The sequence below is a fragment of the Cebidichthys violaceus genome, unplaced genomic scaffold (assembly GCF_023349555.1).
Source record: "Cebidichthys violaceus isolate CVI_PGR_0920_01 unplaced genomic scaffold, fCebVio1.0.p SCAF_23, whole genome shotgun sequence".
In the NCBI taxonomy this organism is placed as follows: Eukaryota; Metazoa; Chordata; class Actinopteri; order Perciformes; family Stichaeidae; genus Cebidichthys; species Cebidichthys violaceus.
In genome coordinates this window covers 3187862-3211469 of record NW_027176406.1, presented here as the reverse complement: position 1 = coordinate 3211469, position 23608 = coordinate 3187862, and the positions used below count along the sequence as shown (strand labels likewise).

The following is a 23608-nucleotide window of genomic DNA, read 5'->3' as shown; positions in this document are numbered from 1 at the left end:
CCATACAGTTTCGCAGTGGTGGAGAGTAGGTTCTACTTACTTACGTACGGGGTCTAAACATTACTTCCACCACGGGATTTTTCTAATTATATTAGATCAAACGCAGTTTAGTTTTCCACAAACTTCATGTATGAGTATTGGACAAAATCCCAAAGCAGAGATTTCTGGGAGTACTTGAAGGCATCTTTAGAGTCCTCTCAAAGCGCAAGCGCTCTTTCACTCACGCACCACTCGTGAAGAAAAAAGGGCCGATGTTGATTGGTTGACATTGTTCTTTATCTACACAGCTACCAATGAGGGCATCACTTCATCTTGCACACATGTCTGACACGCACCATCCCGCACTGTGAGGATAACATTGTGAATGTAGAGGAACGGTCCATGGTCTTTAACCTGTCCCTGACCTAAACAAATAGCTATGAGTTTCAGGATGCAGTGGAGAGTAAACGCGTTTCTTTCTTTAGTCATTTTAATGTGGAAAAAATAATTTCAGATAATTAGAATTAGTACAAATAATTTGAAGTATGACAATATGTAGCAAACACATTTCATTACAATGTTGTTTGGGGTAGTTTATGATTCATAAATGAATCACATTAATTAAAATTGAATGGATTGTACACATTGGTGGAAAGTTACTTTGTAGATTCAGATTCATAACCCGTTGGTGAAATTCTCAAGCTACCCAGTAAAAAAATGTTTTTATATATATATATATATATATATATATATATATATATATATATATATATATAGTCTATGATATATTTTGGAGCATTTTTACTGTGCCAGATTGTTATGCAAGGACAAACTGAAGGGAGATCAGACACATTGTGCCACAGATGGATTGCACAATGTTTGAACATACAGTATTTCAATAGCTCTGAGGTTGTTATCCCTGATCAAGCCAAATCTTACACAATGTACTAGAAGCTAATATAGGTTGAATGTACACATCTCACCACTGATGTCTTTACAGTCTACGTAAGAATGAGTGCCCTCTGCTGGTTTATATACGCCACTACAACTGCATGCATTGAGAGATTGACCATGTGCAGATACACTGAGGTATCAGCATGCTAGACTCTAAACCGCATTCGCATAATGAACACACAGCAAATTGCATTACTGGAGCAAAGCAATGTTCTTTTTTATTAAGTGTACAAAACAAGTGCAAAAATAGTGATTCATAACAGCTACACAAAAGTAGGAATTGGCCTTCAAAAAAGTACAGTCACAGGGGATACAAATCGAAACGCAATACATGAAGTGCTGATCAAAGAGAATAAAAAGGGAACAGTGCAGTCCTGTGCAGTAGAAAAGGTTGCAAAACATGAAGTTGGGTTCACAGCATTTGATAAGTATTAAGTGCAAGCTGCTGAAACAAATGCAAAATTCATCAGCATTCTCCCTTTCAAACTATGCACAGTGCAAAGATCTGACAAGGAAGGACCTCTATCAATGACATTCATTCTAATACACTTAATCAAATAGATAACTTTGGCCCATATGCTATTGCAACAACTACTTCCTAGGCAGTGCACGCACACACTTACACAGAAATGACTTTCTTCAACTAAGCCAAAAGGAAACACTAAACAAATTCTGTTGAAGCGGAAGAGGTACTTTTAGCAGAGCAGAATTGTTACTATGCTTAGTTGATTGAATATGCTATGCTTAAAATGCAAATTAAATGTCATGAATGTATTGTATGCGACAGATAAAATGCATTCTTTAAGTTTCTTTTTTTTGCATGCAATGAAAGTACCTAGTTACTCACATCTGAATACTGACAGACACCGACATGTGTAGAGGAGGAAATCTAAGTGTTAGATAACGGGAGCCGTGGGAGGAGGCTTTACTAACTTCTAAAACTGCAGCTAACACCTCAGCAACGGTGCACTGCAACTCTGGCACCGATGTGTGAAACAAGACACTGAACAACGTTGTCAACTAGCCTAACTGGATTGAAGGCATCTTGGGTTGTGGTGCAAATCAACAGTAACAAAAAAGAAAAAAAAGGCACACAGCTTGTGGATTTAGGGTGGCTATAACTGAACCCTAAAACGCTGCACAAACCTTGCACAGAGTAAGCCTAAGTCTCAATTCACCAGTCATCCCGGACACACACACACACACACCATCCCCGTGTTTACCATTTACAGTATGGTGCACTTGTTCTTCTTTTTCTTCTCGGGTTCTTTTTTGGTCGGCTCGACCTCCTTGTGCCCGTAGAAGCTGGAGAAGCAGGCCGGGGAGCAGATCGGCTCCCTGAGATCCAGCAGCCATCTCCCTTCGCCGTAATAGGTCAGCGAGCCGAGCTCCATCTCCTCGATGAGCTCCCCCTGTGGCAGGGCCAGGATTTCGAGCAGATCCAGGCCCGTTTGAACCGGCTCGACGCCCTCGGCGCATCCGAGAGTGACGTGGGCGCGGCTTCCCAGAGGCAGGGAGGAAGACCCCGCCTCCTTTTCGGCATCGGCAGGCCACAGCACGAGCTGCTCCTCGGAGAGGGACACTCGGGCACCGACAGTGCGAGGAGTCACAAAGAGGGCGCTCAGAGACAGCTCGAATGCAGAACCATAGAGATCTTTAACAGCCTGGAGAGTGGGAAAATGGAAAGATCACAAGATTAACTTTATAATATAGTCAAACATTACCATGCTAGGATGTGGCTCTTTGAAATGTTCACTCAGCAATGCATGAAATAAAAAGAAAAGTAATGCATTTACATGCCTATGAACATAGAGACAGTTTTATATTTTTTCAATAATTTACTGCAAAAAACCATCTTTAAGAAAACACTTGACAGGTTTCTTACTGGATTCTTTGCATACTCTTTGGCACCCTCAGCTTTTCCATAGTCACAGAATTTTGTAGTGCAGTGGAGGGTTCCTTTAGCTTGAAAGTATTGCTCCAAATCCACCTCCTTCTCAGCTTTCCCAGTGACTGTAAACACAACGCAAGATCAGCTACATCTTATTAAAACCTTTGCATTAAATTTATTAAATTATAAACACACTTACAGTCAACCAAGTGCTTCTTGAAGGCCTCCAAGGTGTCCAGCGTTTTCAGGAAGTCCATTGATGTGCACCTCACCTTGTCCTGGATGGAGGAGAGAAGAAACCAGCCAAAGAAAAAAGGAAGGGACATCTCCTCAAGTGAACCCCTCATGGCTTCCAGTTGGGCCTCCTGCAGTCCACGCCCGGTCCTCTTGGTCAGCTGCGCCGGATCTCGGCTCCATTCGGTACGCGGCTCCAAAAAGACCGCAACGAGGCGCTGTTGCACGGCGATCTCGCCCAGGCGGGCCAGTCGATCCTGGGTGTGGTTGGTGTCGTCCACCACCAGCACAGAGGAGGCTGTTCCTGCACTGCAGCAGGCCACCACGGCCTCGTCCAGAGCCCGGTATCCTTCTGTAGACAACTCGGGATTCTCTGGCTTCACGCCGTGGTCGTCGGCACAGAAGACGGAGCAGTGGCCAGCGTAGGCCTCGGCTATGGCGCGTGCCAAGAAGCTTTTACCGCTTCCCGGAAGGCCTTGGAGGACAACAAGGGTACGAGATGTTCGCAGGGCGTCTTTGGTCTGCTCTCGGTCCAGGAGGGCGAAGGACAGGGAGCCAGATGCAGGGACGGTGTCCTCTTCCTTTTGAAGCTCGCCAACAACCTTCTCAGATGTAACGCCTTCTGCTGCTTCCTTCAGAGTATCAGACGTTTCCTTCTCCTCCTTTGCAGGTTCCATGCTTTCAGCCGATGCCTCCACCTTTAATGTCACAGCCTCTGTTGGCTTCACCGAGGAAACCTCTGCCACCAATGCCGCCGTCTCTGCTGCTTTTTCTTCTTTCACCTCCATTGTAGGCTCAGCTGCGACATCTTTTCCCACCACCTCTTTGGAAACTTCTTCTACCCCGGTATCCATCGCAGTCTGCAATTCTGTCTCAGCTCCCACATGTTCTGACCCTTTCTCCTCTTGGCTGGGTGGTTGTGTGTCTACTGGCGGCTGCAGCGCTGTTGGCTCAGGTGATGTTCGCCCTTGTAGGTCAGCTTGTGGAACCGATTCTGCCAATTTCTCTGGTTCAGGGGCACTCTCGGTCAGAGGTGTTTGCACAGGCGACAGTTCTGGGTCATTCTCTGGCACCGGCTGCATGTTTTCTGGTTCTGTGTCAAATGCTGCGACTGGGCCAGAGGTCTTTTCCGATGACTCATCTGGATCTGGTGGCGTCACCGCAACGGGCACAGACTCCATGTCAGATTTTTCTCCAGGAAAGCTGTCCTCAATCTCCATTTTGTTTGTTCCCTCAGACAGCGTAACAATCAACTCTTCTGTTTCTTTCAGGTTTGGGACTTCTGCATCATGACCATTCACTGCCAGCTGCTCGGCCTCTTCATCAGCAGCTGGTGGCTTCTCAGGCTCTGTGAATTCCTCTGGCGTCTCCACTTTAGACACAACTGCTTTTTCCACTTCAGTCCCCTCTTGCTGTGGAGTCTCTGGCGAATCCAAAACCTCTGCACTCTTTTCAGGGTCCATGTCTGGCTTAAAGTCTGACTTCACACACCACCATGTACCTAAAAACACAATTAAAAGAAGGAGAGAGGTTGTCTATATTCAGATGTACAGGCTTGTTTTTACACTCGTATCACATGCCCTTCTGAGGCCAAAAATACATTAAAAAAAAAAAAAAAAAAAAAAAAAAAGCTTAAAAAGACTGTGGTCAATAGGTGTCAAACAGGAGGTTATCCATGATTTAAGAGAGCAATAATGGCGATGTAGGGGGTGGATCTGTTTGATAAATTACAAGCTGTTGGGGCGAGCAGACCAGATAATACACAGTCCGATGCCATCCAATATAATGACGAGGAGGGGGTGGCAACATTTTGGTCTTAGAGCAAAAAAAAAAAAAAAAAAAAAAAAAAAAATCAGTGTGCCAGAAAAAAAGTGTCGTCAGAAGACAGACAAAAGGAGGTAGTTGTGATAGAATTGTTTTTAAAAAGGTCTGTTACTAATTACGGATTTTAACAGATGTGCGAAACCACATCGAGTCATGAGACAGAAGGGGAAGCTCTCACACACCAGCGCTCAACAAAGACAAACACTACACTCAGGGTTTTTCCAGGTTGGGAATATCCAATACACGAAACTAAAAACAGCCGCAGTTGAAATATAAACACTTTCAGACGTCTCAAACTTCTACTCGCTCGATATAACGTTACACGCGAAGTAACGTACAGCAGCAGTAAATGGCGCAGTGAATGTGGGAATAATTATCTTTTTTTGGTTTATGGCAAGTTTGGACTAAATACATCCCACGTTTACTTGACTAAGAATGTTTAAGTGAGCTCAAATGTTGTATTAAAATAGAGGAATCGATGAACCGTTACATAGTGCTAACTGCACGATGTGGCCAGGCGGGGAGTGGCGTGCACCTAACGCTAGCACGCGAGACAAAAACAATTTAGCCTGGCACTCAGTCAATTTGGCTACACCATCACCAGCTACAGCGCCACGTCTTATCCAGTCGATGCTTTCCTGGCGTTTACAAACCCCCGACTGTTATTGGAGCAACTTATTTAGGCTGTTAGTGCAACAAAAAAAACTACAACTATGTAGATGTAGCGTCCCGTTTGAAGGGCTTTTGTTTGCTATAACGCCAGCTTACCAGTTACGCTGCAGTGGAGCTGTCGGTAGTGCCGCTGACCACGCGTTTCTCTCTGGATACAATGACAAGGCAAAGCTTCAGCACAGACACGCACCCGCTCCACTCTTCAAGAAGAAAAACGGAAATTTACGGGAACGCGCAACTGGGCGGGGCAACGGACACGCCCCTGTGGACCGGAAGGACGCCGCTGGAGAAGATTACAACAAAACGTGTGTGATACACCTCAGCAGAATTCCACAAAAGCGATTAGATTTTTATTTAGCATTTTAAACTTGATTTGAAATGTTTTTTGAGAAAGAACTTAACAATTGGGCATCAAAATAAATAGATAGAATGAAGTAAAGCATACATACAAAAATGATGGCTTCACTGTTTGTCTAATCTATACTTTCACCATTTTCAGAGAAAAATAATGTATCTCCTTCACCGTTTTAATTTATGTATTAATTATATATGTTTTTTGGTATTTTTTAGTTTTTATTCTATTTATGTGTGTATTTGTTTGTTGATGTACATCTGCGCTAACATCAATACAGATTTTATATTCTATATGTTTATTTCCCATTTTTCAGTTTCATACTTCATGTATTTTCATACGTAATAAATTAATAATATTATTACGCTCTTATCTGCAAGTGAGGCCTCACAGACAAAGAGTAACACGACTACAGTGGTTTAAATCCCTCAAGTCAGGTAACGTGACACAGTGGGTACCCCAGGTCAACTGTTTAAGGTCCAGACCTGTCTCACTTAGTGCAGTAGCTCAACGCTCAGTCTCCAAGGATGACTAGTCAACAACAGCTGGCTTGATAAGAACCACACTGGCTCCATGCAGACATTCTGGTTAAGAGGCAATGATCATTATTTGTACTACTGTCTGTGATCTACAGACAAACCATACACTGGCATTAGTGTAAACCCTGCAGGAAGCAAACCTCTGTATGCAAAGTACACCATGTGAGCCATGGTGACAGATGTAATAAAGATGTGACAAGGGGAAGTTCACTGCAGCAAGTACAGCTCTGTGTTTAAGTTATCAAAAGGCTAAAGGACTTTATGGCAGGCAGGATGCAGTGTGCAAATGAAGTGTGATAAGAGTCCTCTCTATTTTGTATATTAAGTGACACGTTTTATAGGTAATACATGTTTCAGTTTTTCATAGAAGTCTGACAACAATGCAGCCTCACAAATAGTTTTGACTGTAATTGAAAATATCAGCAATGCTGTAAAAAAAAAAAAAAAGGAGGCAGGCCAGATATTGAGCTTTGAAACACTTCCCCATATACATTTTCTTTTATTTCAGAGAACATAAACATAAATAGAGAACAACTTTCTAGAATGAGAACAACGCTCCTGATATTAATTTCACAGTATGATCTAATAAATGAGGCCTGAAATCCAGGGCCTGGTTTATATTTGTGTTTCATACTGGACGGTTTATAGTTTGACCTTTGAGAAGTTACTAATCAAAACATCGAGGCCTATATGCAGAATACTGGGTCTTATTCATCAGTGTGGGAGATGACTTTTATTGCTCTCTTTTTGTTCTACTTCCATTGGAGGATTGTTGTCTTCTGAAGGTCTTTTTTCTCAATCAGCACTTTGAAGCACCATACATCTTGACTGATGACATCCTCACTGTGGTAGGTGCTGCTTTGCCTCATCAAGGGCCTGAAAGCAGAATGATGAATGTCAGCGATAAAACAATATCTTTAACTGGAACTGAAACGACGGTGAAGGGAAGCATATGACAACAGAGAGGGGACCTTCTGAATGACGTTCATGGCAGAGTCGTCATCTTGCAGTTTGGCCTGGGTCAAGGCTCTCTCAAAGTGGGACACACAGGATTCAAAGTTTCCTAGTTTCACTGAGATGAAACAGAAGGGAATTGATTAGAGATCAGGTCCGTATTTCGTACAATGACAACAGCACCACAAATCTAAATGGTTTTAAAAAGTTAAATATCTAGCACATAAGCTGACAAGTCACAGAAATTGATTTTTTTAAATATAAGAAAGATAAATAATTACAATCTGATTGTGCCACCAAAACATTGGCATTCATTTGCCACTTCTCATCAGCAATTTCATCGGCCGCACCAACTGAATGCATGGCATAGTTTCTGGCTTCTTCATGGCGATTGAGTTTGAGGTAACACCAACCAATCTCATGAAACAGCCAGGTCTTCTCCAAACCGCCATTGGCCAAAGGAATCTTCTTCTCCCAGCTGAATTGAAAACATACATAGAAAAGACAATTAAATATCAATAAACCAATTAACAATGGTCACACCTCGATGTAAAAGAGTGCTCGTTAAGAGAGGAAAGGTGTGACTGTACAAGATTTCCATCAAAATAAGGTGTTTTGCAAAGCACAGCAATATCATCAATTACACAAGTGAATCTGTTATTCCAGTATGTACTTACAACTCAATGGCCTGTGTGAACTGTCCAACTTGAGCATAAACCCGCCCAATGTTGTCCAGAGCCCTGGACATTGCATCTGGGAGTTTGCTGTTGATAAGAAGAATAACTGAACATTTGATCTATTGTTGTAAAACGCATTCACAACTATTGTGTCATTTCTTTTAAATTCTCACCACTGTTTAGCCAAATCCAAGTCTTTTTGATGATGGTCTAAAGCTTTGTCCATGTCGCCCAGGTCTATCAAGGCATTCCCAATGCAACTGTGCAGGCTGCCCAAAACTTCTTTTTTATTAGGCACCTCTTCCTCTGACCAGCCCTGCACTATCTTCATGACGTCTTCTGCCTTCTTGAGACTACCTTCTGCATTTCCAGATGTCAACTCTATGACGACAAACATACGGTGAGCTATTTTTAAGGCTATGAAGGAAAGCGGTTCAGCCAGAGGCCTGCCTTACCTGCGTCAATGTCATCCAGGCTCTTCAGCAGAAAGTGAGCCGGTTCAGAGGGCGCTCCGTGACGGGGCTTGCTAGATTTGTCCTGCCTCAGCTTACGCTCCTTCTCCTGTGCACTGAGAGGTTTCTCCTGGGTCCAGAACTCGGTGCAAGAGTCGAGGCATGAGAGGCATCCCTGAATGACGTCGTGCAGTCGTTCCCCTCCTTTTGTCTTTCCTTTAACCAAATCTGCAGATCAACGTCCATCCATTTTAAATGTTAGTCTTTTAAAAGTGAAAACAAAACATCACAGTAGGTGGGACTGGAAGAGTAACCTATAGAATAACATTTGAAGCTACAGTGTACTGAATCTGCCAGTGAATGAACGATGCAGAGAATCAAACACCATAAGGTGAAATGAAATAGTACCTTCATCTTTAAGCAGGTTTTCTAGATATTTCTTGTCAGTGTAAAACTCTCCCAGCAGCTGCTTGGTTGTCCTCTCACTCTTGGGGGTCTTTTGGGTCTGCTGTTTTTTCTTCACTGTCAGATGCTGAATAGCAGCAATTGGCTGTGCCCTCTGTACCCGCCGGTCATTCAGATGTACCAAAAGGAAGGCCAGGGTTGAACTTTATACACAGACGACTTTACAATCTAGAGAAGTAATCCTTTGTCATCGGGTCTTTTATTTCTGTACAAGATTGATGTTCGTATGTGTACAATTATTGTTACAATGACTTTACCTCCAACTTTTCCTGTGAAATACTGGGTTATTAAAGGGGAACACAAGAAAGACTCACCTCCTCATCTTTTTGGAGAAATGACAAGTCTCCCTTAACCTTCAGTTTTACAGAGGAAGGGCCTACAAGATGCCAGAGAGGAACAAATGGTTTTAGGTGTGAGGAGGGTTTTCATATTTTGTGACTATAATTCAGTGTAAATCACAAAATAATTACTTACTGCCAACAGAGTTTTCTATAACCTCTTGTGCTTTCTGGATACCCAGTCTGAACTCCTGCATTTGTGGACGTAACTTGTGTCCTCTGTGGTAAAACACCAACGCAAATTCAAATTCTCCCATGTAGTACAAGGCCTCTGCCTTCTGGTACAATCCCTAACAAAAACAAGCATGATAAATGTTTATACGCTTCACTTTATATAAATTCTCCTATATTTAAATTAGGTGCTGACTGTTATTTATCATATGGAAGACATGTTTTATTTTTTAACAGAGACGGGCTTTAATATTTCTGTAGATTACCTCGTAGAATGACGTGTCCTCTTTGAGTGAAGCCTCTGCATCTTTTAAAGCGCTTTCAGGTTGCCCCATCTTCAGGTAACATTTGGATCGGCTAACAAAGCAAGTCTTGTCATCAGGCTTTATAGTCAGTGCCTAAACAAAGACCAAAAGCAAGTCATTCCTACATGCTTTCAAAAGAAAGAGCAGTTTCTGTCATTAAGGCATCTATGAAGGCTCCCCAAATCTTCCTAAACATGGTGGGTCTATTCCTTTACACTGGAGAAGATCTTCTCTGAACTACAGTATGATGTTATTTCAAAGATCCAGAAGTCAGATTTCCAATGCACTAAATTGCTTTTTTCCCCCAGCCATAATGTAGTTATTTATTTGTAATGTTTAAATCAGATGCACGTTTTAGGATCCTGTGGAATATTCTTTCCTATAATTTCTGAGGTAGTTTTTAGTAATATCTGTTCAAAACCTCTGATCATTGGGCAAACCTAGATCATATGTACAAATAATATCCCTTGGATAAAGTATTATTCCAAAATGCTCTGTAACTATCATCAAGATGACAAGCTTCAGTTTAGTGCAAAGCCCAGGTAGCTAACGTTAACCATTCCTCGCTACGCTAACGTTAGGTAAACAACGTAACTCACCGTTGTGTAGCTGCTTACAGCCTTTTTATACTCTCCCTTAACGTAAAACCAGTCCCCATCGGCCATCCAAGTGGAGAACACGCCGTTTGGCTTTTGACCATTGTGATCTTCGTCCGTGTCTGACATTTCTAGGCAAACTTTTGTGTCATAACGCTTGCAGATAATTTTACTTTGGTATCTAACGTTAGTTAACTTATACAAACACGTCAACGTCTCCGGTCAACTGGTATCCGAGCAACCGCACTAACAAAACCAACAGCGAGAAACAGCGCCATCTTGTGCTCGACCCGCATAACAACTCCTCGTTTATTGGTTTAATGCAGCCCAAAATAAACTGTTTCCAGTTTGGCCACGTATTTGTTTTTGATATGATCAAATACTATTAATATTGACAGAAACATTTAAGTAAATTACTGCGTTTCTAGCTTCTGTAGTGAGTAATTCACAGTGGAGCGGATATATTTTAGCAGCCTACAGTACACTCCTTCACATACTACACCGCCACAACAAAAGAAAACACACAATCTAGGGGAAACCCAGAGGAGGCCAACTTTATTGACTTGGCTTGTATTTTTTAGGATAAAGAGAGGATGGTTTCACCATAAGGGCAAAAACAATGAGAGCAAAGACGAAGACGCTTTTCTTTTCTTCATGAAGTCCACCAAGAGAACAACAAACTAATGAGGAAGTAAACTGAACATAAGCACGTGTCCATCACCCTATGACTTGGACAATAGCAAACGCGTCTAATTTGCATTGACTTAAATTAGACCGCTTGCATTACAGTCAAGGAACACATAAAGCATAATGTATTTCTGCACAATATTGCATGCAGACCGAGCAAAAAAACAACTATCTTCCTGAATTTGTGTCTAAGGATGCTAATCATCAGTGTCTCTCTCAAACTTTCAAATAACAGAAAGGCATCGTCATCTTACACAGATGGCTCTCTATCAGACGGCAAATTTACAATAAATATACATATTAAAATTTAAAAAAAGAATGGAAAAAAAAAACTATCACAAATCAACACTTTACATTCCAGTAAAATGTACAATGCAGCAATCTGTGAATGGCAACATCAAACACAAAACCTGTGACAACAAGAGGGAGGGGGACTTTGCTGGCAACAAAGCCAGCAGAGCTCCCCCACCGCCATCTTTCTAATGTGCTTCAGCTGTAGTGTAAGTGGAGGTCTAGGCTCCAGCCTCCAGCTGTGACTTTTATATAAAAAAAAAAGAATAAAAAAAAAAAAAGAATACTCAAGTGCTCCTATTGGCTTATGACAAGGAGGCAGTTTTCAGTGTGAATTCGTAGCAGCCAACTGTCTGTCTGACATGTTCTTCAAAAAGGGGAAGGGTGCCACTTGCTAAGGGATCATTAAGCAAGTTATTAACTTTCATGCAGAGAACGCCCCCTCAGCAGCAAGTTGAGACCAGGCGGATAATAGCTTGCTCAATGCTCAGTTGCATCTCAAGACATTCCCCAGGATGTCCCTTCCTGCATGGATCGCTAAAAAGCTCTGATACAATAGCTGTGCAAGTCGCTGCTAAGTCAAAAATCCAGATAATATTTGGACCACTGTTGCTAGCCATTACTGACTTTAAAGTTTGTTTCATTCTGAAAGGAAGAAAACCAAATCCAAAACCAGTAACACTATTGCAACTCAGTCTGTGCCGTCCTGGAGTCCTTGCTATACGGGCTTTAAAACATTAGTTGCATGTGGTCATTGGGTTCATTCAGTCAATGGCATAGACAGGAATCTTGACTGGTAATCAGTCATTAAATATGGATGGCGGGTCGGGGGTTGACATTGTTGAAAAGTCCTGGTGTAGTAACTGTTTAGGTAGACAAATCCTCCAGTTAACCAAACTGGAAGAAGAAATTCCCTGGTCCAGATGCTGAAACAAACAACAAACAAGTCAATAACTGGTGTATTTAAAAATGTCAACGTCATGCCGAATGTTGTACGATTGAAAAACCTATTTTCTCAACGTTTTTTGTACACACACAATACAGAAATTACCTTCAAAACTAAAACCTCCTGGGCCACCGAAGAATGCCTTGAAAATGTTGTTGGCATCAAAATCTGGTGGAGACAAAAATGCAAGTAAGAATCAACATCAACACAGAACTTTCCAGCCAGATTCTCACCATAAAAACAGCTGTTTTATAATAAAATGTCCAGGTGCTGACCTCCCATGTTCATGCCGTCATCTTCCAGATCCTGACCGCTGTCATAGCGAGACTTCTTCTTTGGGTCCGAAAGCACACTGAAAGCCTCGCCCACCTCCTTAAACTTCTTCTCCTCTTCCTTCTGCAGCTCAGGAGTAGCTCCGCTGTGTCGATCTGACGGGAGGTAAATGTGGGAAAGAACAGTACAAACGTTATTTGGGCAGAGGAAAAAACTGTATAGTATTTAGTGGATTTTCTGTTAAGTTAAGCACCTGGGTGATGTAAAAGCGCCCGTTTGCGATAAGCTTTCTTGATCTCCTCTTCTGTGGCGTTCTTATTCACCCCAAGCACTTTGTAGTAATCTTTCCGCTTGCTTTTCTTCAGCTCCAGCTGGGCATGTTTCAGAAGGTGCTTGTGTTCTAGAGGGGGAAAAAAAGACAGGACAGGTTCACAAACAATAAGGCATAATAAGGAGGATAAATCCAGCTCAGCCACCACGGAGCAGTCCGACTCTCACCTTTTGTCTTCTCTGTCTGGTAAACCTTCTCATAATCTCGCACTGCCTCTTCATACTGCTCTGTGTCCATGTAGCTGCAGCACAGTATGAACAAGTCGGTTTTTGTTTCTCTACCCAGTTTGAACACAGAACAGAACGTACCGTCTCTATCAACAATCAAGGTAGAAATCCTGGGACGTACCACTGTGCTCTCCGTAAATAGGCCTTAATGTAGGTCTCATCCAGTTTAATGGCCTTCGTGCAGTCTTCAATGGCCTGTTCTAGTTTCTTCAGCTTTCAAAGAAAAAGAGAAAAAAAAAACTGTAACCATGTGAGGTGGAGACAGAGAGAGAAAAGTAGTGGCCTAGTTCCCAATATGGCAAAAAACACCAAAACACATTATACCGTCAGAGGGACAGAATGAGAACTTGACTGATCAATAACTGAAAGAATGCGTGTATGCGTGTGTTATGCATGGGGTATGACTTGTATGCTAATATATCAATGAATATTAATGATGAATTCATAGGTTGTAGTTTTGTTTGTGTTCCTGTCCTTCATCACTTTTTCCTCTTTCCTTTTCTGTATTTAGTACGTCTCCTTTGCAATATTTACTGATCTAACTTCCTAATTTAATTAATACAAGTGTCCTTGCTTGAATACTCTCTGAGCAACACATTAGCCCTCAGTGACTTTTAGCAAATAGTCACCGGGGACGCTAAGATTCATTTTGCAGTTGACCGGCCCAAACAACTTGACAGATGTTGATGCACTAGTGGCGTCTCTCCTGTGCATGCTCCTCACCTTAGAGCCCACAGTGGCCCTATTACAGTACAGCTTGGCGTTAGTCTTGATGTTGTTGGGGTCTATTGTTAGTGCTTCAGAGTACAGCTCATAGGCGGCCTCAAAGTTTCCCTCCTTGAACGCCTTGTTCCCCTCCTCCTTCTTGGCTTTTAGTGCTTTGGCATCCTGGAAAGACAATATATAAACATATATAGGACAATCTTAAAAAGCTACTATGGGCTACCATACCAGCATTGTCAATCAGACTTAAAATGGAGGAAGGCTCACAATAAGAATAATTGTAATGTAATGGTTGTATTTATAGGAATTCCCAAACAAGTAAATTTGATCTCTAAAACTCTTTTCTACTGAATTACTCACTCTGCATGCGAGCCGAGCCTTGTCGTGGTCCGGAGCCATGCGCAGGGCCTGGACAAAGAACTGGACCGCCTTGTCAATGCAGTCCTCATAATACAGACAAAGACCACGCACGTACAGCGCGTCTGCATTAGTAGAGTCCATCCGCAGAATATCACTAAACGGGAACAAATGATACAAATGAATGAAAGCATACATATTAAAACAAATTAAAAAAGAGAAATCACAAGTATGGCATTTTTAAAAAGGTATAGTTCACATCTGAAAACAACAATAAACTGTTATAATATATGTTTCCCTGGAGAGACGAGACATATTACAAGGATGCAGTGGTGTAGCAGCAACTGCATCCCATTTAGACCACTTAAGAAACATATGGTGTTACCACCAGGTGTTAAGGCCCACCGATGTCAGTAATCTGGCACGAGTCAAATTAAGAAATCATTGTTACCTAGTGCAGTCAGAGTCTAACATTTAATTACATTAATCCGGCTAAAGTGTCATACTCATGCATATCTGTACATTTTATATTACTTCTTTCAAGTCATGTATCATGATTTTATTGTTTCTACACAGCTCTGGGATACACAATTACTCATTGTTTTGTGTCTGACTGATAAGCATTTCACCAACATGTCGTAATGATGTCGACATGTTAGTACCAATCAAGTTGGTACGTCATGCTTTTTTGTCTTATTCTGCGTTCACCCTGCGCTCATTGTGACAAATTCCGATAATCTAAATTAAATAAGTGAGTCACCGAGTATTCTTCAAATATGCCATCTCACCTGGCTACAGACTGAGCCTCGGGATAGCGTCCCAGCAGGGCTAAGCACTCGGCCTTCAGTATCTTGAACCTGTGACAGGCTGCGGCCGCCTCCAAGGCCCGGTCCATGCAAAAAACAACCTGGAGACAGACCACAGCACACCTGAAGTCTGTGTTGCTGGACGTGTCGGTTGCTGCTGACATATCAAATAAAGTTGTAAACACTGTGTAGCTTACCATCCTGAAGTCCCTTTTCTCAAATCCAATCTCTGCCATTCGCTCATATTCAAGGATTGATTCTGCATTCTTCAGCTGAAAAGGAATTTGTGGTGTTCAGTGACAATTTCAAAGACTTGCAGTAGATGAGTAGCTTTACAGCAAACAATGGCCTCTCTTCTGTGCCATGCTTCGTGTTTGTAAAAGTAGGTCAACGGAAGCAGCAGCACTTCTGTGAAGAACCTAAAACTTGCCTCCTGGCTTTGTCATTGAGAATTAACAGTAACTCTAGTTGATCTCCTCTTAAACCGTTATCCGTATCAGACTATTCCCACTATATTTGCACCAGCGTGGCCAAAGCTTGACAGTGGATAATCATTTCCAAGTTGTCACATCAAACTGAGGCCGACTCACCTCCTGCTGGGCCTGGCTGCTGTCAGGCTCCAGCTCCAGAACCCTCTGGAAACAGCGGCTTGCAGCCATAGCGTTGCCGAGGGACAGGTGGCATTTGCCCTCTCGCAGATGGCCCTGTGGGCAAAAAGACTCACAGTTCACTTGCTGAAGAGAGGACGTCCCTCAATTCCCTGGTTGAAAGCAGCAGGGCACTGTGTACCAAAAACTAAACCATGACTAGCTCTAAACTTACACATTTGTTATGCGACACACCTTTTATCCCTCTGGCAAAATCCTGCCAGTTACCCACTGAGCTACTGTAGGGATGTGCTGTAGCCATAGGGCCACGTTGCTCTACAAACAAATGTATACGTCTATAAAACTGCTCATTCCTCTATTTGAACGGGCACATAGCTCTGCGATGTGGCAAACAACTACACTCCAAGATAAAAAGGTCCAACGTTTTGGTGGCCTTTCCAAAACAACCTTTCAAGTTCATTTTTCTTTCTTTCTAAATTATGAAGAAAATGCTTTTTACACATATTATTGCTAAATCAAACACAGCACTGTCCACAGCATTCTGGAAAACATTTAGCAAAGCATTAGTAGGCTGAGGGAAAGTGTGTACAGCAAAACAAAAATAACAACAAATTGCACATTGCAGACTACAGAATACTCAACAGTGTTAAGACATTATGAGAGCAGAGTTTCCCCTTTGATGTGTTCTTAGAATTAAATCTATAAATAGTTTGTTTCCCACAATCTACCTTCATGAAGTCGTTATCTAGTCGCACTGCTTGCTGGGAATCCTCTAACGCCTCTCTGTACCGATACAACATCATTAGCGTGGCTGCCCGGTTTCCATAGTAACTTGCATTCTTCGGACACATGTCTGTATAACAAACAAGTTATTGACATCCTATCAAGGACAAGACAGAATTCAGACTTTTATTTCTTGTCCAAACAGGAAATCAACACAATCCCATCGACTAACAAAAGAGGACTGACCTAAATTATTCAGTGATATTTACCTATGGCCTTGGTGTAATAATTGAATGCTTCTGCATAATCCTTCTTGATATAAAAGGCATTGCCTTGCTCTTTGAAGCCCTCCGCTTCCCTGTGTACAAAAAAAAAACAAGGCAAATATCAGACTCAGGTGAGGGTAGTGATGGACAGAGCATGATTATACAGGTATGTGGTGGTCAACTGGCTGGGTTTGTTTAACAGATTACTAAACTTCTTGTCCACAGAAAAAAATCTTTAAAAAAAATCTTAAAAAAAAAAAAAAAAAAAAAAAAAAAAAAAAAGGGCGCAATGTGAAAGATCTGCTCCAAACAAACAGGGTCAGCATTTCACCTCTCCTACGGGATCCATACAATCTAAATGCAGTCATCAGTTATAAAAGAGACGGACCTCCAGTCAGCTGTTGTAGCATCTCCAAGTCAGCCGGCGAAAACCCCACTCAGATTCCACCACTTCATCATCCATAACGGTCATGTAAGTCTGGTAAACAATGGACATCCCTGAAGAAAACTTTATTGTGTTAACTTACTGACACTTTCCCCCGCTCTGAATGAGGCTTTCAGTTCGCATATCAATTAATATCTCTATAATCCCTGTATTAAAATGGAAGCTCCATTGATGCTTTTTTCATTCTACCACATACCAGCTTAACTCAGTGTGAACATACTCAGAGTTAATTGAACTAACTCTGATCAACTTGGGGTTCAGCATTAGGCTCAGAGTTTAGGCTCGTTCGAGATGAGAGCAGGCGGCAGCAGCAGGGGGAGTTGAAAAGAAACTGCGGTCAAGTAGTACAGGTTTCAACCGCCTTCAAAGAATACACAGGAAGTCAAAGAAACTGTTACTTCCTGTTAGATCCAGATATGTGTTGTTTATATAAGCTTTATTGTCATCAATCTCACAAGATATGTCTTTAGGTCTAACCTTCATTGCACTACATGAGACCAATAGCCAACAATCTAGCGTTAAGTATTAAAATTACACAAAATAGGATTTTCTACAAAACGTGGTGTTCGTTGTCAAATCGAAGAGCCAATCAGTTCTTTGATATGGCGACAGCCAGGCGTTTCCCATCATGCATTGGGGTCATTCAGTCAGGGGAGAGCAACTGTGGCGCCTGGCTCTGAAAACTGCGGCCGCCTCGATCTCCTGAGGTAAACGTTGACCACGTGTGCATGACGTCAGCGCAAGTCGGACACAAATTGAACCGGCATGCATTGTACTTTAATCGATTATGCACAGGACTGGCTCATCTCGAACGAGCCTTTTTGTTGACCCTGCTTTCTGAAAAGGGCTCAGGTAGTAGAGGTGAAATGCTGCCCCCCTATTTGTTTGGAGCATGTGGCCAGATCGTGCACACTGCCCCTTTAAACTGTAAGACAGTTAAGTGTGAGCATCCCATTCATGATCATGAGTAAAGGGAGCATGTCCAGGAATGTGACGGACATTCCTGCTAAACATAGAAAGAGCCAAACCAGCAAGGCAGAAGTGCCTCCTACAATCAAACACGTAGCTATTCTGTGACGCTGAGCCAGGAATATATGACACCATGGCGTGGGCCACTGCCGTTACTTTTTTTAGAAGTCTGTCATGTTTTACACCACGACCATACAGTCAGCGAATGGTGTCATCAACTAATTATCCAGACAGTATGTTATTGAGAACATCGTAATTATGTGAAAGCTGTAATATTGATAGGTAACAGTAGATTTGTAGACATTACAGCTCGTGACAGTAACCCAGAAATCCATTGCAGGAGCTAGCTAAGAGGCAGAATGTAGCTACACAGCGGTGGTGCGCTAGTTAGCTCTCATAATGCGAAGTACTAAGGAAATTAACACATGAAGGACTTAAGATGAGACATGTCAGTAAGACGCATCGCTACCGTTGTATTTCTGCCAATGACAACATAGCCTTAATATGTTTTTACCTTTCTAATTCTTCGTCACTGAGCAGTTCCATGTCAGGGTCCATGTTCACAGCATCACAGCTCTCCGACGCCATTTTGCCGTCAATGGAGCGGGGCGGGGCCACTTACTGCAGTCGTGACGTACACTGTAAACAGGAAGTAGACAGTTAGGTAGGAAGAGCAATCTACTCGCAAGTAAGATTCTCGTAGCTATTAGCGGTTACATATTTAGCTGCTGGCAGCTAATGCCAACTTATACATTTAGAAGACACCACTTTTACACGGGTTAGTCAGTTTCAGATAACAGTAGCTACTTGGTATGCGTTATCGTGGCTCTGTCTCTCATCGAAAGCTAAGCTATTTCTTAATATCAGAGATTGGAGGCATTTAAGCATAATCTGCTAACGCTAGCTAGTTTCAGTTATAGATCAGCATGACTAACGTAACCTGACATTATGTATACGTTTGCTATCTTTATTTGCTCTAAGTTATGAATTATTTATAACATAAGCATTTTTTGCAATGCTACCCAAAATGCATGTGTAGTACGATGCTAATTGCTATGTAATGACAAAATAGCGTAATATAACGTAACGTGTAATAAATCATTTTTAAGTTTCCCATCTGTGTATCTTCTCCGAAAAACAGATTACCGTTAACTGACCTAATAGTCATGGGCAAGAGCTGTAAGGTGGTTGTGTGTGGCCAGGCTGCAGTCGGAAAAACGGCTGTATTGGAACAACTACTGTATGCTAATCATGTTGCAGGTATGCCTTATTTTGCCTTATATAACGACGATTTTCCATTTATTAGTTCAAATATGACCATTGACCTGTCTTTGATGCACTGTACATTCTCACATTTCTATTCTATATATATATATATATATATATATATATATATATATATATATATATATATATATATATATGTTCTTGTTATAGTATTTATTATAGAATCTCTTTCATGTTTGTATCGTAATTTTCGGATTTATACTCTTTTCTGTTCTTGACCTTTGCATTACTTTGCCTGTACTTTTATTTCCTCTTGCCATGTTTACTGCATGCATCAGACACCAAGGTAATTTTAATAATATGCTTGGCAATAAACTTCTGATTTTGATTGAAATGTTAAGTTTGATTGCCATTAATTATTGCTGATATACTGGTGCATTTAAGGCTATTTAATAACACATGCACTCTGTAATTCTTTGGAAATAGCAATTGAACAAGCATAATATATTATTTTAATTACAGCATATGTAAATTACAGTACATAGTCAACTTGCTCATGAAAGCTCAAAACCAGAGAGGCACTTGTAGGAGAAGCCAGAACTAGGAACTGATCTGATTGCATTAATAACATGACATCGACCTCATGGAAGAATAAAGTATCATGACTGGGTCTTGAGAAAAATGACTGCAGTTTTTAACCCTGGCCTCAGACTCTCATGTGTAATGTTGAACAGATTTCCTGCATATGTTTTCTTCTACTGACACCCAGTCATACTAAATATATTGTGATTTGTTTCAAGTTTCAAAGTGCTCACTTATAATGTCTTGATTACAAGCAATTTTATTAATACTTAAGCGGTATATCACACCATACGTACTTGTCTTTGTTTGTCCACGGTTAGGTTCAGAGCCCATGGAGACCCTGGAGGATATCTACATCGGCTCTATAGAGACTGACCGTGGCACACGAGAGCAGGTTCGCTTCTATGACACCCGCGGCCTTCGGGATGGGATGGAGTTTCCCCGGCATTACTACACTTTTGCAGATGGCTTTGTTCTCGTCTACAGCATTGACAGTAAAGAGTCCTTTAAGCGGATGGAGGCCCTCAAGAAGGACATCGACCGCCACAGAGACAAGAAAGAGGTGAGGACTGAACCCATTTATATGCTTGGGAAGGTTAATTTGATGGTACTTCTATAAAGCAGAGTTAATTTAGAGGATACCAATCTAGAGAACTCACAATAGACACGCTTTTTTTTTCTAGCAGCAGAATGGCAATGAAGTGGTCCATAGTTTTCTCCAATTTTAAATTCCAGTTATTGGAATGAGATCCATACAGTATATGATTCATTTGAATGTTATTTCGTCCTGATTCTCTTAGTCCCAACAGACAACCTTCCATAGTTGTTAATATTGTAGCTGATGTAGTGAAGCGCACTGATGTGGACTGAGCTAGAGATTACTCTGATGTTGGGGCTCGTCTGACCTTGTGATTCTGATCCACAGGTGACCATTGTTGTGCTGGGTAACAAGCTGGACAAGCCGGACGAGAGGAGAGTCGACTCTAACATGGCACAGAACTGGGCAAAGAATGAGAAGGTGCGTCTGTGGGAGGTGTCGGTGGTGGACCGGCGCACTCTGATCGAACCCTTTGTCTACCTGGCCAGCAAAATGACCCAGCCACAGAGCAAGTCCACGTTCCCTCTCAGTCGCAATAAAAATAAGGGCAGTGGTTCTACAGACAGCTGAATGACCAAACACTGTTGTCATATTCAAGAGGGAGGAAAACGAAGGGAGAAGAGGTGTATTAAAGGGAAATTTGTTTCACTAAAAGCTATTTTGATATTATGAAGGATTGAGGAAGTAAGAGTTGGTGTGGAGAATGTGGCGAAGCGATGATGAGAAAATGCAGGATGATTGTATGGATATTTATATACAGTGAGTACTGCTGGTATTGGTATAGCATCCATATTTGATGTTTTGTTTGGTTTTTACTACTTAAATTCTAAATGAGTAAAATTCTGATCTTTTATCAGCTAAGAAATTGAAGGATGCAAAGTGTTTTTGTTTGTCATTCCCATTTTATTAGTTTGGATTATGGCCAAACTATTCATCCGCATTCTTTACAATTACAGCTGTTGACATCAGCAGTCATATTTCAACCTACACAATGTAGTTCTCAAACTACTGACAAACATTTTGCCCTCAGTTTCTACCTAAATAGTTCAGCGTTTTAAGATCTCTGAGACTCATGGTGCTCACTGTATGGATAAATGAAGACCTAGCACACATATACACTGGCTTCTATTTTATTTACATGTACACTACATGTATGCACAGATTGAATCACAAATGGCAGCAGTCACTCATGTTACGTTATTATTGCATCACACAAATGCTGAACATGTAAAAGATTTGATGGGTGAAGGTATTTTATTGATACATTATTGATGATGTACAGTAACTGTGAGATGTGTTACACTATATTTGTTCTTTGCTGAGATTCACTGTTGGATGTCAGAAAGTGAATGATTGACATTCCTGACCACACATTGCCTTCTGTACAGGCTTTAGAAATCAAATGAGATAGAATCGTTCAGATGAAAGGCGGTTTCTGCAGGCTCAGGTGCTACTTTTTTTCTGGTTGTGACACATGAAAGACTTAGAGCACTCTATATAGTAAAATGCCGTAGCATTGTCACCATGCCTCATCATATAATCAGTTACAGTCTCTGCTGAAGTTGAAGCTTGTATATTATTTACTAAGCTGTAAAAACTCCAAAGTATTCATTAGCCGACCCCTGAACTGTTTCTTCAAGTCAAAATATGACCGTTTGTTTAAAAATGGGGAAATTCATTGATATAGTCTCTATTCATGTGTTCCTGCCTCAGGCTATCAACACTGTGGATACTTTTTGTGAATATCAAGCTTTCATGTATTAATATCTCGAAAATGTGTTCACTTGATATTTGTTTGCATGTTTTGTAAACGAATTAAAGATTTTTTTCCGTGCCTAACCAGAATTTGCGGTGGTGCTTAAATGAATGAAGTTATTAGATACAGCCGACTTTGAATTCACCGTGGGAATTATTATGCGTTTGAGAGTTTTGAGGCGTCACAAAAGCACGTGTGTGAGAGTTGTGACAAGGAGAGATTTAGTTAACCGTCTCTGTGATTTGTATCCTTCCCAAACGTGAAGAGCAAGAAACAATCGACATTTGATGGAAGAAAAACTCATATCCAGTTTAAAAAGTTAAAATTTACCCAACCCCAATCACTGACTTTCAGGATTTCATTAACGTTGTAGTATGTTTGATGGCCAGTAGATGTCTCTGATCTTCCAGTAAAACAATGTGGATGTCCTCATGCTGTCTCTCAGTTTTGCTTGAAAGGAAATATCCACCTGTATCCAGTAACCTTGGGATGTCTGCACCAGGCTGTAACTAATCTGTGTTTACAACAATCTTTAAAGAAGTGCTCTGATTTAACAAATTTAGTTGCATATCAGCAATATTTGTGTTTGGCTTCACACCACTTTAACAATCACTCTAATAATTAGCTACAAATACTGATATTAATAAAGATTTATTAATATTAGCATGGTGATACTAGTTGGCTTGAGTGTATTGAGAATCACAACTGCCCTCCAGTGGTTAAAGTGAGGAACAGTACGTACCAGCGTCAAGTAGCAAGTACGTAAATAAAGGTGGACAAAACATTCCCAATTATCACATAGCTTTGTATTGAAATGCAGTTCACGATGCAGGGGTATCTGATAATGAAGTCTATATTATTAATACAGATAAACATTAGTGCTAACATGCCTATTGATATCATTTTAATTCCTCTAAAGACTTTTGTCCTGTGGGAGAATTTAAGGACAGTTTTCAAAGAAAAGCAGGTGTTAGCAATTTATTTTAAATGTAGTCTTTTATCTCCCTTGAAAGAAAAACACAGATCGATAGATACTAATTAATTCATTAAAACTCAAACAGGAGCAGGCAAAATTGTGAACTGCCATACATGACGGTCGTCAGTGCACCTGATGACTTTTAATGCCAACAAAATATGGAGTGTACAAAAGTGAAATATGTATGACAAACATTATTCAGGAGAAAAGATCCCCTTCTGTGCCAACGATTCACTGATGGAAATGCCCCTACACTGACACCTAAGACATGAATGCAGTCGTATAAAACGTATCATCATGATCTGTGCACCCCAATTCTACACATTTTCCAGTGAATAATCTCAAGGCAATTGGTTGAGAATGGTTGTTACTGGATCATTAATTAATTTTGCCATTCTATATCTATCCATAAAG

The 23608-nt window shown here is 41.2% G+C and overlaps 4 protein-coding genes across 7 annotated transcripts; 1 reads left to right on the top strand and 3 right to left on the bottom strand.

The window, feature by feature from the left end:
* Positions 1–1125: 1125 nt before the first annotated feature.
* cnp (2',3'-cyclic nucleotide 3' phosphodiesterase) lies at positions 1126–5762 on the bottom strand. Its single transcript, XM_068718714.1, has 4 exons — positions 5651–5762; positions 3024–4559; positions 2819–2946; positions 1126–2597 (listed from the first exon to the last, which is right to left on the bottom strand). The coding sequence occupies exons 2-4, from the start codon at positions 4519–4521 to the stop codon at positions 2160–2162; spliced, it is 2064 nt and encodes a 687-aa protein (XP_068574815.1). The 5' UTR covers positions 4522–4559; positions 5651–5762; the 3' UTR covers positions 1126–2159.
* Positions 5763–6932: 1170 nt separating this feature from the next.
* On the bottom strand, positions 6933–10860 carry odad4 (outer dynein arm docking complex subunit 4). Of its 2 annotated transcripts, XM_068718325.1 has the most exons (11): positions 10407–10860; positions 9769–9900; positions 9468–9621; positions 9308–9369; positions 8937–9087; positions 8532–8756; positions 8250–8457; positions 8077–8163; positions 7681–7877; positions 7417–7517; positions 6933–7321 (listed from the first exon to the last, which is right to left on the bottom strand). In XM_068718325.1, exons 1-11 carry the CDS (start codon positions 10530–10532, stop codon positions 7286–7288), a joined length of 1479 nt encoding a protein of 492 aa, XP_068574426.1. In that variant the 5' UTR covers positions 10533–10860; the 3' UTR covers positions 6933–7285. The 2 variants fall into 2 exon arrangements, with proteins under 2 accessions (XP_068574426.1, XP_068574427.1); XM_068718326.1 differs by having other exon boundaries at positions 9468–9550; positions 9769–10462.
* A 72-nt stretch (positions 10861–10932) lies between these two features.
* On the bottom strand, positions 10933–18678 carry dnajc7 (DnaJ (Hsp40) homolog, subfamily C, member 7). Of its 2 annotated transcripts, XM_068718329.1 has the most exons (14): positions 18570–18678; positions 16645–16733; positions 16381–16505; positions 15635–15748; positions 15242–15316; positions 15027–15145; positions 14242–14395; positions 13882–14046; positions 13280–13371; positions 13099–13172; positions 12854–13000; positions 12603–12755; positions 12433–12495; positions 10933–12307 (listed from the first exon to the last, which is right to left on the bottom strand). In XM_068718329.1, exons 1-14 carry the CDS (start codon positions 18641–18643, stop codon positions 12270–12272), a joined length of 1482 nt encoding a protein of 493 aa, XP_068574430.1. In that variant the 5' UTR covers positions 18644–18678; the 3' UTR covers positions 10933–12269. The 2 variants fall into 2 exon arrangements, with proteins under 2 accessions (XP_068574430.1, XP_068574429.1); XM_068718328.1 differs by lacking the exon at positions 18570–18678 and having other exon boundaries at positions 16381–16532; positions 16645–16687.
* On the top strand, positions 18673–22301 carry nkiras2 (NFKB inhibitor interacting Ras-like 2). 2 transcript variants are annotated; one of them, XM_068718331.1, is made up of 4 exons: positions 18673–18743; positions 19197–19315; positions 20185–20426; positions 20790–22301. In XM_068718331.1, the coding sequence occupies exons 2-4, from the start codon at positions 19222–19224 to the stop codon at positions 21030–21032; spliced, it is 579 nt and encodes a 192-aa protein (XP_068574432.1). In that variant the 5' UTR covers positions 18673–18743; positions 19197–19221; the 3' UTR covers positions 21033–22301. The 2 variants fall into 2 exon arrangements, with proteins under 2 accessions (XP_068574432.1, XP_068574431.1); XM_068718330.1 differs by lacking the exon at positions 18673–18743 and adding an exon at positions 18744–18833.
* Positions 22302–23608: the final 1307 nt, after the last annotated feature.